Genomic DNA, 13,443 nt, shown 5'->3' on the forward strand with positions numbered 1-13,443 from the left:
TGCAGCACTCGTGTTATTTGATTGTTCAGGCTCTCCTCGATTGCCTTCAGCACGCATGCATGCTGCATTGCTGGACGATGGGAATCGGATAAGAGGGTGACAGAGATGGAATGAGCATTGTTGAGTCACATTTAGTGAGACAATATACATTACAAAGTTGGGTCGGTGACTAACATTAAGCAAGGTAAGACATTTACAAATGAGCACTGAGAATAGCCAGGTCTTCCTTAAATCCATGGCACATGTGCAGGTTTGATTCTAGCCTTTGGGAATTTCCATCCATGAATTTCGTTTGCCAGAGCAGAAAGTAAACAACTAAACATGCTTTAATTTTTAAAAAGCCAAAATAAGGGGAGCAGCTGACTTGAAGACTATATGTCACTTCGCTACTTCCTGTCGTCTGTTGTATCGCATCTGTGATCGCAGTGTATGGTATGCTATCGCAATAGGCGCAAATAAAAACACGATCATTATTAACTTAATTCTGATTTTAAACGCCATGTGATGTGCCTTTCTTCTATGCTCTGCCGTTTCTTTTTGCATTTCGCTTTTCAATTCAGTGTTTAGATCAGTTATTCATTTTCATTGTAGATATGATAAGCAGTTATTTTTTTTGTTACTTGATAAGGGCTAACGTGTGTATGGCCGAAAACGTTTGTAGCTTATAGTCAGAGGTGGGCAGTAACTAGTTACAAAAGTAACTAGTAGGAGTAGTATTTGCCATGCTAATTAGTGTTTTTCAAAGAGTGGTTTTCAATGGCACACTATCTTCTAATGTTAACAGCACATCTTTGGGTGTCCCACAAGGGTCTATCTTAGGCCCTCTTCTATTCCTGATTTATGTAAATGACTTTCCTAACTGCCTTCAACACGGAACTGCAATTATGTTTGCAGGTGACACCACCATTATATATAAAAATAAAACCGTTTCTACTGTATATGATATGGCAAATCAAGACCTTGCATGCATAGATCAATGGCTATCAACAAATCGATTGTCTCTAAATGTCACCAAAACCAAACATATATTATTTTCAAGTCAAGGAAGCAAGACACTATCATGCAACCCACCCTTAAATATTCGAAAAAATAACATAGAACAAGTTGCCTCAATAAAGTTTCTGGGAATAATTGTAAACGAGCATTTGTCATGGAAATCTCATATGGAAATCTTGCTTCAAAAAATAAGATCAACACTCTGCGTGACAAAAAAAATTAAGCCTTTCCTAAACAAACAAGCACTTCTCTCCATTTACCATTCTCTAGTTGAGAGTCAGATATTATATTGTATCTCAACATGGTGTCATGAAAACAAAACTTCATTGCAAAAGCTGCAACGTACATGCAATAACTTTCTTCGTATTGTATTTGACATTGACCGCAGAGAAAGCATAAAAGGTGTAATGGAACTCAATAATTTAAAATCAATTAACCACATGAAAAATACAGAGATTGCAACTTTCATGTTTAAATATTCAAAAAACCTACTTTCCACAACATTTAATGATATAATTATGTGTAAACAATCAAATGGCCTAACAACAAGAAATAATTCTCCTTATATTCCGATATATTGCAGAATTAACACTTGCAAACAATCAATACGGTACATGGGGCCAACAGTTTGAAACAAGCTTCCCCCTACTATAAGAAATGAATGCAAAACTGTAAAAAGCTTTAAATCAAAAATGAACAAGCTAAATCTTCCTTGAAATAATCCTATCTAAGTGTAACATACACCAAACTTACTAATATTTTTTTTGCCCAGAAATGATAGGCCAATGTGTGTAGATTTATTAGCAAAATAGTAAGGTTGTAAGTACCCGTTCTGGCCTTCTGGTTCTTGTGTTTTTTTGTCCACAGAAGTTCTACAGAGTCTGCAGAAGTTTTTCCATCCTCTTCGACCAATCACCATCTTTCGATGAAGCGGTGGCCATGTGCTCCAACCAGTTGTTTTATATCAATATCTTGGACTGGATCGTCATGCTATTGTCTGATTGTTTATCTATTTTTCTAACATGCCAAATTGGATTTTTTTTTTCTTTTACTTTTGTTATGGTTTAACGTGTAAAACATACGGTAGCCTAACCCAAATTTATCATATTACTGTGACATGCCACTACTACATCCCAGCTGGCGATGCCTGTCGTTTTTGCATTAATTCAACGTTTGCTAACGTTGGATTAGTGTGGAGGTGACGAGTTTAGCTGACTGGGGTCTAAAATTATCGCTTTATCAACGCAAGTTTTATCAAAGCACGCTTGATATCTTCAAGATATAACTTCCCTGGGTATAATTGAATTTCCGCAAGATGATGATGTTGTTTTTGCTAGTTTGTTTTATTTGTTTTTGTCATGGTTTTCCTGTGGTCAAGTTATAGCCTATCTATTTTGTGAGTCGTGCAAGGCCTATGGTTCGTTGCGCTTGAAATGGCTTTGCCCGTGGTAGGATTTCTTTGTGGGGTTTTCTTTGCCTGCCTTGCTCTTCTTTGCTATGAGCTAAACGCATCAAGACGTGTTCCCTTTACGACCATCAGCACTCTTGATAACGCACCATGGCCGATCTTCATAGCAACTGTCCATACAAATCTTAAATATATCAGCTAAAGCTATGTGGGCTAATAAAGCTATAGCCTAAATGTTGTTTAATTGTTTTTTGTTTTTTTGTACCGTAACATTTTCTTTTTTTATTTTCCCTTTATATCTTAAATTTTTCTGAAGGTGTTGTGACCGTGCCAAATTTCTTTCAAATCAATAACTTACGTCGGTTTCAAGCACGTTTTAACATTCGCGTTTTGTCGCTTCTACCCTTTTTCTCGACCTTTGCTATGTTGACGTGTATTGTTTTGATATGATGGTCAGAAATAAAAACAACTGAACTGAACTGAACTAGTTACTTTTTGAGTAACTGTAACAATAACTTCGTTACTATTTTCCAAAAGTAACGAAACGCGGTAACTAGTTCCTATTTTAGCACTTTTTCAACAGTTACAGTTAGCCTACAAGTTACTTTTGTATTAAAATTTCAGTTTTTAATTGCCGTTGATTTCTCTGCACGTGGTTGTGTCTTGCTTAGTGCGTGTTTGCTGAGTTTTGCGCAATAATGCATTTTTCTCGTAGATATATCGGCGCTGCACTGCGCATGCGCGGTTCTACTTTTGTTTTGTTGTCTAGTAGAGAAGGGTTGCCATATTGGCGAATTTATCGCCAAAGTCCAGAAATCTGGCAATTTTTTAAGACGTTTAGCTTCATATTTATGATTTGGCTTTTTTTTGGCGATTTTTGATAACTGATTTGGCTAAATTAGGCTAATTGTTTTTGGCGATTAATCAATATGTACCAAAGACAGGCAAGACACAACAATACAACAGTGACGATCGGTGAGGGAAAGCAAGGAAAGCAGTGCTTACCTTAGCAAAAACTGTAAAACTATGCAAAATATAATGACTGAAATCTAGGTTTAACTTATTATTTTTATCACGTCTATTTTAACTTGAAAATTACTGTATTCGTGACTAGAATTACTCGTAACGCTTGTGAGTAGTCTAAGTCCTCACCAAACCGCATGTCTTGCCTATAAATGCCAATTGACGCAAACGCTTCTGTCAGAAACAATCACTGAGGCTCCAGGTAAGCAACTATCAAACTTGCTTTCCCAGATTCAAAAGTGTCAAAAAACGCCTTCGTTTTTACCAATCCTCACCCGTTTTGCAAAACGTCACCAGCTGCTTAGCCAATCAGATGTGTTATGGTTATGGTAGGTTAGTTGTGCTTTCCCAGTGACGTCAATGCGTACATTCGCTAGAGCGACTAGACTAACTCGTCAGAATGGTATCTCGTCACGGTAAACGCACAGCATCATAATGCCAAAAAGCTTGTTGCTGTTTTTTGATGTCTCCTCGCCATGTACTTTAGCCTACTGTACTAGCTTTCATAGTCATGCCTTTGCCCTTTTTACAGCGTTGATATAACGTTACTTCGCCAATGAACGTTCAGGTGCGGATGCAATATTTAGTTTGTTAAGCTTCTATACGCAGGAGGCAAACTTATCCAGCTTTTTGTACAAATTGCTTGCGGTTTTAATGTTTAGGCCTAAGTGTTAGTTTTTGTAGTGTAGGCTTAACTGAATATCTGAGAATGAACATTCATGACGAATTAAACATTTAGACAACTATTATTCCATGTCTAACACAGAATTTTGGTCCTGCAACGTTAAAATTAAGATTGTTCATGACTTCTAAACATTAAATGGATGTATGATCACGACATAGGCGAAGCACAATTTGACAGATTTTTATTTTTGATTTGTTTTGGAAATGCTCTCAGAGTGCACCAAATTGGAAGTGTTTTTCAAAAATTTCTGGGGGAGGCCCCCCAGACTCCCCGCTGGAAGTGTTGTCTTCGGCAACACGTCTTCGGGCCTCGCCCGACGGTTACGCCCTTCTTGCCTACTACCTTGCTGCAGCATATTTCCAAGTTGCTTTCCCAACGGTTTAAGCCACCGAACGTCACTGCAATGCAACAGGGTTGAGCATTATAATAATATATTTTACATATTTACAAATGAGTTTAACAGTCAAACGTTTTCGGTTTAACCTAAGCCCTCATCAGGAACCTGAAAATATTTATAAAAATGCAGTAAATTTCAACTTCTTGAAGGTAACTATAACTAACTGACTATAAGCATCAAGAAACACGCAGCGATTAAAAGCAATTTGTTGGTGCTTATAGTCAGTTAGTTAGTTACCTTCAAGAAATTGAAATTTATTGCATTTAGTGTAACGCTTGCAATGCCTCTAAAAAGATTGTCTGACATTAAAACCAGCAACAGCATTATTGTTTGCTTGCCGTTGGTAGACGTTCTTGTGGAAGCAATACAAACCAGATTTGGTCATTGGTTCGAGGACAGCGACTTTCAGCTTGCGACTGCATTCCACCCACAATTTAGACTTATCTGTGTTCATTGCCTGATCATTAAGCGACACTGCTGAATTGAAGACCAAAATAAAACAGAACATGCTTCAAGCAATTGAAGAAGCAAACTGCTCTGCTGAAGAGGGGAGTAGCAGCGACACTGAAGTGGATGGTGGTAGGTAGAGCCACGGAAGACTTTTTTCACCACTTTACGCAAAAACCAAGAAAAGAAAGCAATGCGCGTTGAATCTGTTACAGGAGTATTTGGAAGCGGACCCTGAGGACAAGTTAAGCGGATCCAGATTCACAATTGGACCGATAAAAAAAACTGTTTTAAAAACATAACACTCCCATTCCGTCAAGTGATGCAGTAGAAATATTGTTTTCATTGCAGCACTTGTTCATCACCAGACTTTATTCGTTCATCCCCGACGTCGACACACACTCCATCGACCTGACACTGCCAAGACAGGCATGGGTGCGCCTCAATCGTCTCCGTACGGGAGTCGGGCTTTTCCGCTCAACCATGCACCAATGGGAAACGGCCTCTTCCTCCTCCTGTGAATGTGGTGCCGAGGAACAGACCGCAGACCACATCATTGATTGATTAAATCTTTATTCTCGGACTGGGAAAGCTTCTTGCAGAACTTAATTCTGGCAGTTTCGCATACTTGCAGACTAAAGGCTTTAAATCATTGACGCAGGCCCGGTCACCGAGATTGACAGAGTGAAGTTTTCGATTGTTAAAGTCTTGTTGCCGGGAAATTATTCCATCTATTAGATGCCGCTAGATGGAGAGCAGTCCTTAACGTACGTTGCTCAAGCGCATGACCTGAGAGTCGAACCAGTGCCGCTTGATCTTGAAGCTTCTTTGTTCCAGAAGTGACGCGCTAACCAATTAAACTATCGGGGCGGACATCATCAATGACTGTAACATCTTCAAGCCACCTAATGGAGTGGAAGGTCTGCGTGTCATGGATGATGAAACCAAAGACTGGCTGCTCTCTAGTAGCCTTCCAGTGTAGTCCGGAAACATCGTGAATCTGGGGTGGTAAAAGGATAGACTCTCGGCCCCAGAGGCTCACACGACGACGACGATTGGGCAAAGACATTGTAAAGTCCAAAAGGGCAGGCCTGAGTGACGAGCACTTTGAAATGCTCGTATTTCTTAAAGGAAATAAACATATAAGCCACTGATTATTTTTTTTAAATAAAACCTTGTTGGTTTTGTACTTGTGCTGTTATGTTAGCATGGATGGCTCTAACACTATATAGCAATTTGAAAATTTTGAATTTGTTTTAATAGAATAATTATTGATTAAAATTTGCCGAAAAAAAGAATTACAGGGAAGATTATCCAGAAGGTTTTGATTGATAAATTTTGGCTAACTTGTTTATTGTGACGAAATTAGTTATTCATTGTTACACCCATATAATAAAATACAGTGTTATATTTTTGTACTATTTTATACAAAAGAATACTTATCTTATGACTAAAACGTTAAAGTAACTTAACCCGTAGGCCTATGTTTGTGATGTTTAAACGAATGCAAATAGAGGAGGAATCATTAAAAATAGTTGCTATCATTGGTAGTTCTGTCCTTTTCTTAAGTTTTGTTGTCCTAATCATTGTAGGAGCACTTGTGGCGATTACTGGATTGATGTCAAAAACATTGCAAGTGAGAACCCAGTTGACTTAGTGGTTAAGTGCCCGCATCAAGATCAAGTAGCGATGGTTCCGCTCTCGGGGGTGTGCGCTTGAGCAACGCATTTCAGGACTGCTCTCTATCCAGCGGCACCTAATAAATGGAATAATTACCCGCCAATAAGAGTGAACTTCACTCTGTCAATGTAGGTAACCGACCCTGCCTCATTGGTTTTAAGTCCTCTACAAGCGTGCGAAACTGCCTGAAATAACCTATCAGAGGCTTTGTCAACCCAAGAATAAAGATTTAAATCCAAACCAACCAATTAAAAGAATTATTTTTATATTGATTTTAAGTTAACATAAAATGAAATTAGCTTTCAGTCCATGATAAACCTTCTCTTTGCCATAACCATAGGTATGTGCTTCTCAATGAAAGCTCAACAGATTCTCCTATATAAACCGATTTAAATAGCAGTAGCCATAGCAAACAGTCTAAAATACTTCTATCCCCTGACAAAGCTTAGCCTAATGACCTTGCACTAAATCTTAGTTTATTAAAACATAGTAGGCTACTATACTGTATTACAAGACTACAGGCAATACTACGGTGACGAAGACACCTTGTTTCTTTGCAGGTGCCACCTAAACTTTGATATCATAGGCTAATAGCTTACAGGTACATTTCATGTAAGCGATCATTCAAAGCAGTAGGCTAACGTTAGAAAGAAAATTTTAAAGGAGGGCAAAAAACAACTGTTGGTGGAAAAACGTCTTTCAACATGCTGAGTTATAATGGTATTAAAACGTTAAAATAGTATTACAACTTATTTTTGTAGAGAAAAGATAAAAATTTTGGGGAGCGATTGCCCTCCCTTCCGAAGGCTTCGTCCTTAATTCAGACATCATGTGATTTTGATTTGAAAAAAGTTAGTGGCTAAGCTGACAGTAAGCTTACAAACCAAATTTATGAGTTTGACAAATAAAACGCACAAATTACTCCTCCACCGATTTTCAGGACACAATGATACTTCCTTTGCCAACAATATGCAGTTTCCAAAAATGCTTACACTGTCTTATTTGTAGCAGCCTGCCAAGGTTTGGTTTATGTAACGTAAAGTCAACGTTCAAACATAGATTCGTTAAGTGAGCTCAGTCATTTTTGGTAGGTTGCTTTACCAATATCATGCAGTACCTTAGAGTTAGACTAGAGATTGTTATATATATTTAAGAGCTATCATCTTTGCATTAAGGATACTACATGTCAGATATCAACTGTCCAGACAAATAGCACCAAAGAATGCCAATGTCCAGAGAAGGATGACGAAAAGAAGGCAAACAAGACTTGCATCTCTACTTATCCTTGCTTTACAATAGAAGTTAGCTACTATGTAACAAACGTATGTGAACGTAGAAGACTAAGATATCTTTGTAAATCAAATTTAACAAATTATAACTTTTATTTTAAGTCAGCAAATTAAAGTCTCAGCAAAGTAAAGTTACAAATGTGCAGTAGCGCACCCAGCATGGGGCTAAGGGGGCTCAAGCCCCCCCCAAACTCGCCACAAAAAATAAAGTTTTTGTATGTTTCCTATGTATACCTTTTGCTTACAGGTTAGATATGAATAAGACACAACAATACAACAGGGCCGAGCATTATAACAATATATTTTACATATTTACAAACAGTTTTAACAGACGAACGTTTTCGGCTTAATTTTTTGCCCTAATCAAGAATCAGAAAATAATGAATAAATGCAATAAATTTCAACTTCTTGAAGGTAAATTTACATTAGGAAAAGGCAACTACATAAATAACTACAAAAACATTTGCACCACAGGGAACGTGATACATCAAGTAAATGTTGAGGAGAATGGACGCGCCTCCAGCAAATAGCCTAATTATTTGTTTAAATTTGGGTTGTAGCGTATAGCGTTAACAGTGCTTCCTGAATTTTGGTGTCAAATTGGGATTTGCCTTTGCGTAAAATTATAAATGAGTCAGCAGAGAATTTTTGATCTGTGCAAAAAGAACACTCCATGATATGGTCTTTGATGGCACCTTTCTTTAACTCCCTAAAGTTCAGATGCTCCCGTAGGCCTACTCTCGTGGTCAAATGTCTGGTGGACAACTGGACATACCGATGTACCATACCGTCATACGTCAATGCCGAATCACACGGACCTGTAAAACTGTATAGGCCTACGACATTTGAGCAGAGAGACGAAGGCGTCTGGGACTATAATTGAAAATACGAACTAATTTTGAATGTTTTGTAAATAGGAAAAAACGTCCACATCAAATTTAGCCTACTGTTTACAAAATTAGTGTTTTGTTTCAAACTGTTTTCGTGCTAGTTGTTGGTTTCGCACTTATCTGTGTTGGCAAACGGAAAGCTAATTTTATCTTGTCATAGGCCTACATGACGAAAAGTCGAGATCTATAGAAGATTGAGGTAGTGGACGTAGGGATGAGAGTGTTGATGGTTCTAATAGCTCGGGGTTCACTAGGCCAACTTCTAATCTGATTTGAGAGAACGAATCCTGATGTATCGGCAACCGGTGGGTTGTGGGCCGTGAGTGCCTTTAAAATAAATATTAATCAAAGGGATGGGCGCAGTGTCGGTCTTAGGATATTTCGGGCCCTGTGCGGAATATACTTTGAATGATCCAATTCAGTAGCGAAGCTAGATATTTTGAAAGGGGAGGGGGGTGGTCTTACGGTCAGCGGGCGAAGCCTGACGGCGTCATCGACCCTCTGGCGGGGGTGGGGGTCCTTCCCCAGAAAATTTTGAAAAATTACTTTGAATTTGGGGCATTCTGAGAGCATGTTCAACAAAAATTTGGGTATGGATATTACCGTAAAATGGTGCTGTCCGGTGGCATAGCAAAAGGATAAGATCATGCTTTCCTCAGCATTTTTCGGAAATATAAAGCTATGTCTCTATTGTGATTTGGATGCAACCTATTTCGTCCCCTAAAAAATTCTTACCCCGATTCCGTACCCTGAAATCGGAGTAACAAAATCAAATTTCGACCTAATTCGTACCCTGAAAAGATCGAGAGAAATTTGAAATGTTTGCGGCAACTCCGATCAGCAACTTCGGCTCTGTTGTTTTTTCTCGATCTTTTCAGGGTACGAAATGTTCAGGGGACAAAATAGGTTGCACCCGTTGAGTCTATATGTTTTCTTGTTGCTAATTCCTTTGTTGAATTCACTTTGTTGAATTTTTCCATTGGAAATAACAAAATTACTGCATTTTCTGAGTAAATTGCGGGCCCCCTAATTTGCGGGCCCTGTGCGATCGCACGGTTTGCAAAATTGCACATCCCTAAGACCGGCACTGATTGGCCTACTGTCACTATTGTCGCAAATCACTCGGCCGACATTTTTGAATTAGCTCCCCCCTAAATTTTTTTCTGGGTGCGCTACTGCAAATGTGACTCGGTTCTTGCGACAAAGATGCTCGTCAAGCAGCTTCCATGTGGTTTGTTGTTTCGGCTAATTTGCCATATGGCCTAGCGAGCCCTCTGTTGATGCAACTATTTCTACTTAACACAATCCATGTTGTAGCATTGCAGTAAAAGTTTGAAATGAACTGTTGTGCAGAGAAATGATCAAGTGACTTCATTACTGTTTGAAGAGGACAGAGATGTATTCCCGGTAAGGTGATATATTTTCATACAATTATAGCGGCTTCTAACATTTTCTATATCACGTGTTTCTATTTCTGAAGATTCAACTGAAAGCTGTCAACCTGTTAGGCCTAATGATAACAATTCTTATTTTATATAGCGCTGTATCCATCGCAGATATTTTTATTATTTATTATTTATTTGCAATCAGTTATTTGCTCCCCAGCGCTTTACACAGTAGGCGGTGTGAGCGCAGCCGTAACTAGGCGCGACTGAGTACATTATTACCCGAATCCATGCCATTGCTGAATGCCAAGCAGGGATAAAATTCAGTAGGCCTACCACTTCAAAAAAGTCCTTGTATGAGTCGACAAGGTATCGTACCCATGTCTACCGATTCAAAGGCGGACACACTAACCACTAAGCCATCGAGCCGGTTAAAGACAAACATTTTGTTGTGACACGACATCAGTCATTACAGTTATGATATTGTAGTTTCAAATGTGTTGTGGAAAAGAAAATTACGATCTTGCTTGTTTAAATTTTCTTTTCTTTACCATTTCAGTGTTTTTTGAGGCCACCTACGTGTGCTGAAAGTTTTAACACCAACAATAGAACCGTTTGGGAACTCATTGGTTCATACTCCAAAGTTGGAAAAAATTTAACTTGTTTTTACGACCTCATTAACCCTGACATCGTAAGTTTTCACCAGAATGATAATATGCTAGCCTACTCCAAATTTTCGAAAATCTTGGCTAGAACTTGCAAAACCCGAATTGCATTCACCTACGCTGGAACTACAGTAAATACTAAAGTCCTTAATTTTTGTTGGATATGATAGGTTAGACTCATGGCCGTAGTCATCAAAAGGCAAAGGGGGCAATTGCCTTCCCTCGAAATATTTTGAATAAACATTTTACCAATCTGTTACAGCATCATTCGACAGAGTTTTACTATTGATTTGTTGATTTAGGCTGAAAATACTTTTAGAATGTGAATTTTAAGGTATTTTTTTCCAAAATTCAGACTCCCCTCAGGGTGCTTCACTTTTTCCAACTTGTTTCCGGGCTCACTGACATGTGCTATAGTACTTATTTGCCCTCCCCCCCTTCCCCGAAATATTTTGCTGGCTATGCCCCTGGTTAAATTATTAACCTAGTGGGGTTCTGTGATTCATAAGTGGAGGCCTTTCAAACATTGAATATTTGAATGAAACAATATTAGTAACCTTTCAAGCTCCACACAATATGCATTGCATCATCCTTTTCGATTACTGCAAGACTACGCATTTTCCTTAGATTAGCAGTTGGCATAATTTACAAATTGAGTAGCCTAGTCAATAATGCAATCACTGTTTTCAGGTGATGTCACGTCAGAAGTTCTCAGCAAATAAACTTAAAACTGGTTTTGCCTTAGCCGTTCCATTGCTGTTTATATGTTTGTCGGTTTTGGTTTTGACGTTAGCAGCAAAGCTTCATCACACCAGCAAACACAGGGACTCACAACAATTTTTCCAAGCGATCAACACACAATACACGAGCTTTCAGAATTCCCCAAGTTCAGAATTTAGCACTCACAAACCAAGTACCTCAGAAATACCCAGTCAGACAGTGTCTATAAACGCTGAAGCCAAATCACAGAGCCATCATAAACACAGTGTTGACTCTGTTGAGCCAGAATCCGAAACAAATTATGCAGCAGATGTACTGGTAAAATCGAATGATTTTTTAAGTACTTACGATGGGGCACAGCAAGAAACAAAAGGTTGTTCAGTAATAACAGAAGAATCTGAAATCGCAACAGAGAGTCATTCAAGGACTTTGGAAGCACAACCAGAAACAAAAGATTGTTCAGCAATGACAGAAGAATCTGACATTGTAACAGAGAATCATCCCAGAATTTTTGAGACACAACTAAAAACAATGAAGGATTATGTAGAAGAACCTGTCAGGGATTTCAAGAAATAGTTTATGAAATATTCAACTATAGGCCTACTACCAAAATAAGGATGTATTATTTAAGTGTTGCCAGACGTTGTTTAAAAGTTTCAGCTACAGTGCTATTTTACGATGATGATAGCCCGATTCTTGCCTATTGATAATAATTATTTCACAATAAATGTAATGCGATTTTTTTATCAACGTATCAAAGCGTAACAACGTTTGCCAAATTTTATCTAGGCTACATAGAAAAGTTGTAACCAAAATAAAATTGTAAGATATTATTTGACACATGATACTTATAGGAAATATTATATCCTAAAGCATAGTTTTAAATTTTTTATATATATTTAAACCTAAATTAATGAAAACTATTAATCCTACAAAAAGTGCTCAATGCCAAGCAAAAAGGCAAAGCAGAGCGAATTAAATCATTCTATTAATTAAATTATTCTATTTGAATAATAATATAAAAATTATTTGAATAAATTATATTTGAATAAATTAATTAAATTATTCTATTTGAATAAGACCTTCTGATGATCCGTTAGGTGAAACAATTTGTAAAGGCTTCAGATAGTAATAACTATATTTGATTTTATATTTAAACCTATTTAAACCAGAACTATTCAAACTAGAAGTCAAATATATTTAAACCAGAACTGTTGCCCTAATCCCGTCTACCTTGCAGTAACACTAGAGTGACTAGACTATACTCTCAGTTACGAAACTCACATTGTAAACACAAAAGCTAACTTTAAGACCAGAAACAATATATTGACGAAGCTTACCAACTTCAAGTGGGCACTAACTCGCAAACTCTCAGAATGGTCATATTGGCTCTGCGCCACGGCAGAATATGCATGTCTGGAACAGGTCCTGTCACTCAGAAACTCAACTCGGCACTTGACCATTCTTGTCGCCTTATTACTAAGCGTCTGAAGTCACAAATAGGGGAGATATGGGACTTATGGACCTACGGGATAATTGGTACACAAAATTGCGCGACTTGGTGATCATTGTTTCACGCAATTTCACTTGAGAAGATGAGATATCATTTTCTTTTACTACCTCGTGTTAGTTTGATGAACAGCAATAAATGCGTAAAAAGTGAAAGAAAAAACAAAATTTTTAGAGTCTAAAACATAGCATCTTTTTACATATAAGCTAGGTGGGCAATTGCCCACCTAGTCCCTTCGCTTGCCCCCCTAGCCTTTTCTTTGCCCCCCTAGTTTGAAAGTAGGTGTGCAATTTTTAAGACGTAATTTTTGTTTAAATTTGATCCTAGTTTTATCATAAAACAGTAAAT

The 13,443-nt window shown here is 37.9% G+C and overlaps 1 protein-coding gene across 1 annotated transcript; it reads left to right on the forward strand.

Moving 5' to 3' along the window:
• Positions 1-6,400: 6,400 nt before the first annotated feature.
• On the forward strand, positions 6,401-12,333 carry LOC145782508 (uncharacterized). The gene is made up of 5 exons (XM_082594309.1): positions 6,401-6,592; positions 7,812-7,958; positions 10,169-10,222; positions 10,760-10,891; positions 11,556-12,333. The coding sequence occupies exons 1-5, from the start codon at positions 6,440-6,442 to the stop codon at positions 12,159-12,161; spliced, it is 1,092 nt and encodes a 363-aa protein (XP_082450435.1). The 5' UTR covers positions 6,401-6,439; the 3' UTR covers positions 12,162-12,333.
• Positions 12,334-13,443: the final 1,110 nt, after the last annotated feature.

This window comes from Aplidium turbinatum, chromosome 13 (genome assembly GCF_918807975.1).
Source record: "Aplidium turbinatum chromosome 13, kaAplTurb1.1, whole genome shotgun sequence".
In the NCBI taxonomy this organism is placed as follows: Eukaryota; Metazoa; Chordata; class Ascidiacea; order Aplousobranchia; family Polyclinidae; genus Aplidium; species Aplidium turbinatum.